Source organism: Penaeus vannamei, chromosome 42 (genome assembly GCF_042767895.1).
Source record: "Penaeus vannamei isolate JL-2024 chromosome 42, ASM4276789v1, whole genome shotgun sequence".
NCBI lineage: Eukaryota > Metazoa > Arthropoda > Malacostraca > Decapoda > Penaeidae > Penaeus > Penaeus vannamei.
In genome coordinates, this window is record NC_091590.1 from 15,171,050 (window position 1) to 15,173,549 (window position 2,500).

Sequence of the window (2,500 nt, forward strand, 5' to 3'; positions counted from 1 at the left end):
AATCTCTGCTGTGCTTTCTGTAAGATTTCCTGTGGAGTTACATCTATGTCTCCTGTATAGACATAACATTTCACATGCTGGTACCTGCAACAGTGAAAAATATCATGTGGCATCACCATATATATATATATATATATATATATATATATATATATATATATATATATATATATATATATATATATATATATACATATATATGTATATATATATATATATATATATATATATATATATATATATATATATATATATATATATATATATATATATATATATATATATATATATATATATATATATATATATATATATATATATATATATATATATATATATATATATATATATATATATATATATATATATAGTATATATATATATATATATGTATATATATATGTATATATATATATATATATACATATATATATATATATATTCTTTTTTTTTTTAAGTTAGCACCATCATCTATTAGACTGCTAAAAAAAAAAAATGATAAAAAAAATAATTGTGCATCTCTCACCTCAAGCAATAAGCTAATGCTAAAAACTGTAATATCAAAGCTCATATATCACTTTCATTAGCTTTAAACTCTCATACACCACACAGATCAGTAACTTGAGGTAAAAAGAGTAAGACAGGATATGTTTGGCCCATGATTGTGGTACAAAAAGAGATTTGAAATTAATATAGAAAAATATTCAAAATTATATAAAGAGAGAGAGAGAGAGAGAGAGAGAGAGAGAGAGAGAGAGAGAGAGAGAGAGAGAGAGAGAGAGAGAGAGAGAGAGAGAGAGAGAGAGAGAGAGAGAGAGAGAGAGGGAGAGAGAGGAGAGAGAGGGAGAGAGAGAGGGAGAGAGAGGGAGAGAGAGGGAGAGAGGGGGAGAGAGGGGGAGAGAGGGGGAGAGAAGAGGGGGAGAGAGAAGGAAAGGGAGAGAGGGGGAGAGAGAGGGAGAGAGAGGAGAGAGGAGGGAGGAGAGGGAGAGAGAGGGAGAGAGGGGGGAGAGGGGAGAGAGGGAGAGAGGGGGAGAGAGGGGGAGGGGGAGAGAGGGAGAGAGAGAGAGAGAGAGAGAGAGAGAGAGAGAGGGAGAGAGAGAGAGAGAGAGAGAGAGAGAGAGAGAGAGAGAGAGAGAGAGAGAGAGAGAGAGAGAGAGAGAGAGAGAGAGAGGGGGAGAGAGGAGAGAGAGGGAGGAGAGAGAGGAGAAAGAGGAGAGAGAGGGAGAGGAGGGAGAGGGAGGGAGGGAGGTGAAGGGAGGGAGGGAGAGAGAGAGAGAGGAGGAGAGAGAGAGAGAGAGAGAGAGAGAGAGAGAGAGAGAGAGAGAGAGAGAGAGAGAGAGAGAGAGAGAGAGAGAAGAGAGAGAGAGAGAAGAAGAAGAGAGGAGGAGAAAGGGAAGGGAGGGAGGAGGAGAGGAGGGAGGGAGGGAGGGAGACAGAGAGGAGGGAGGGGGAGAAAAGAAGGAGAGAGGGAGAGAGGGAGGGAGAGAGAGAGAAGAGAGAAGAAGGAAAGAGGGAGAAGGAGAGAGAGAGAGAGAGAGAGAGGGAGAGAGAGGGAGAAAGAAGAAAGAAGGAAGAAAGAAGAAGGAAGGAAAAGAAAGAAAGGAAGGAAGAGAGAGGGAAGGAAGGAGGGAGAAGAGAGGGAGGAAGAGGAAGAAGGAAGAGAGAGAGGGAGAGAGGGAGGGAGGGAGAAGGGGAGAGAAGGGATGAGAGGGAGGGAGAGAGAGGGAGAGAGGGAGAAGAGAGGGGGAGAGACAGAGAGGGAGAGAGAGGGAGAGAGAGGAGAGGGAGGCAAGAGAGAGGCAGAGAGAGGCAGGAGAGGCAGAGAGAGGGAGAGGGAGGGAGGAGGAGGGAGGGAGGAGGGAGGGAGGGAGAGAGAGAGAGAGAGAGAGAGAGAGAGAGAGAGAGAGAGAGAGAGAGAGAGAGAGAGAGAGAGAGAGAGAGAGAGAGAGAGAGAGAGAGAGAGAGAGAGAGAGAGAGTGGAGAGAGAGAGAGAGAGAGAGAGAGAGAGAGAGAGAGAGAGAGAGAGAGAGAGAGAGAGAGAGAGAGAGAGAGAGAGAGAGAGAGAGAGAGAGAGAGGGAGAGAGAGGAGGGAGAGGGAGAGAGAGAGAGGAGAGAAGAGAGAGAGAGGAGAGAGAGGGAGGTAGAGGGGGAGAGAGGGGAGAGAGAGAGAGAGAGGGGAGAGAGGGAGGGAGAGAGGAGGAGGGAGGGAGGGAGGGAGGGAGGGAGGGAGGGAGGGAGGGAGGGAGGGAGGGAGACAGAGGGGAGGAGGAGGGAGGGAGGGAAGGAGGGAGGGAGGGAGGGAGGGAGGGAGGGAGAGAGACAGAGAGGCAGAGAGAGACAGAGAGGAGAGAGAGGAGGGAGGGAGGGAGGAGAGAGAGAGAGAGAGAGAGAGAGAGAGAGAGAGAGAGAGAGAGAGGAGAGAGAGAGAGAGAGAGAGAGAGAGAGAGAGAGAGAGAGAGAGAGAGAGAGAGAGAGGAGAGAGAGGGAGAGAGAGGGGAGA

General features: G+C 45.9%; 1 protein-coding gene across 1 annotated transcript in view; it reads right to left on the reverse strand.

The window, feature by feature from the left end:
• Positions 1 to 2,500, reverse strand: part of Alg11 (ALG11 alpha-1,2-mannosyltransferase) — an 8,719-nt gene that overhangs the window by 2,057 nt on the left and 4,162 nt on the right. Inside the window, exon 4 of the mRNA XM_027362841.2 lies at positions 1 to 84. This exon is cut by the window's left edge and continues 2,057 nt beyond it. Coding sequence (XP_027218642.1) covers positions 1 to 84 — 84 coding nt within the window. The remainder of the gene's footprint in view (positions 85 to 2,500) is intronic.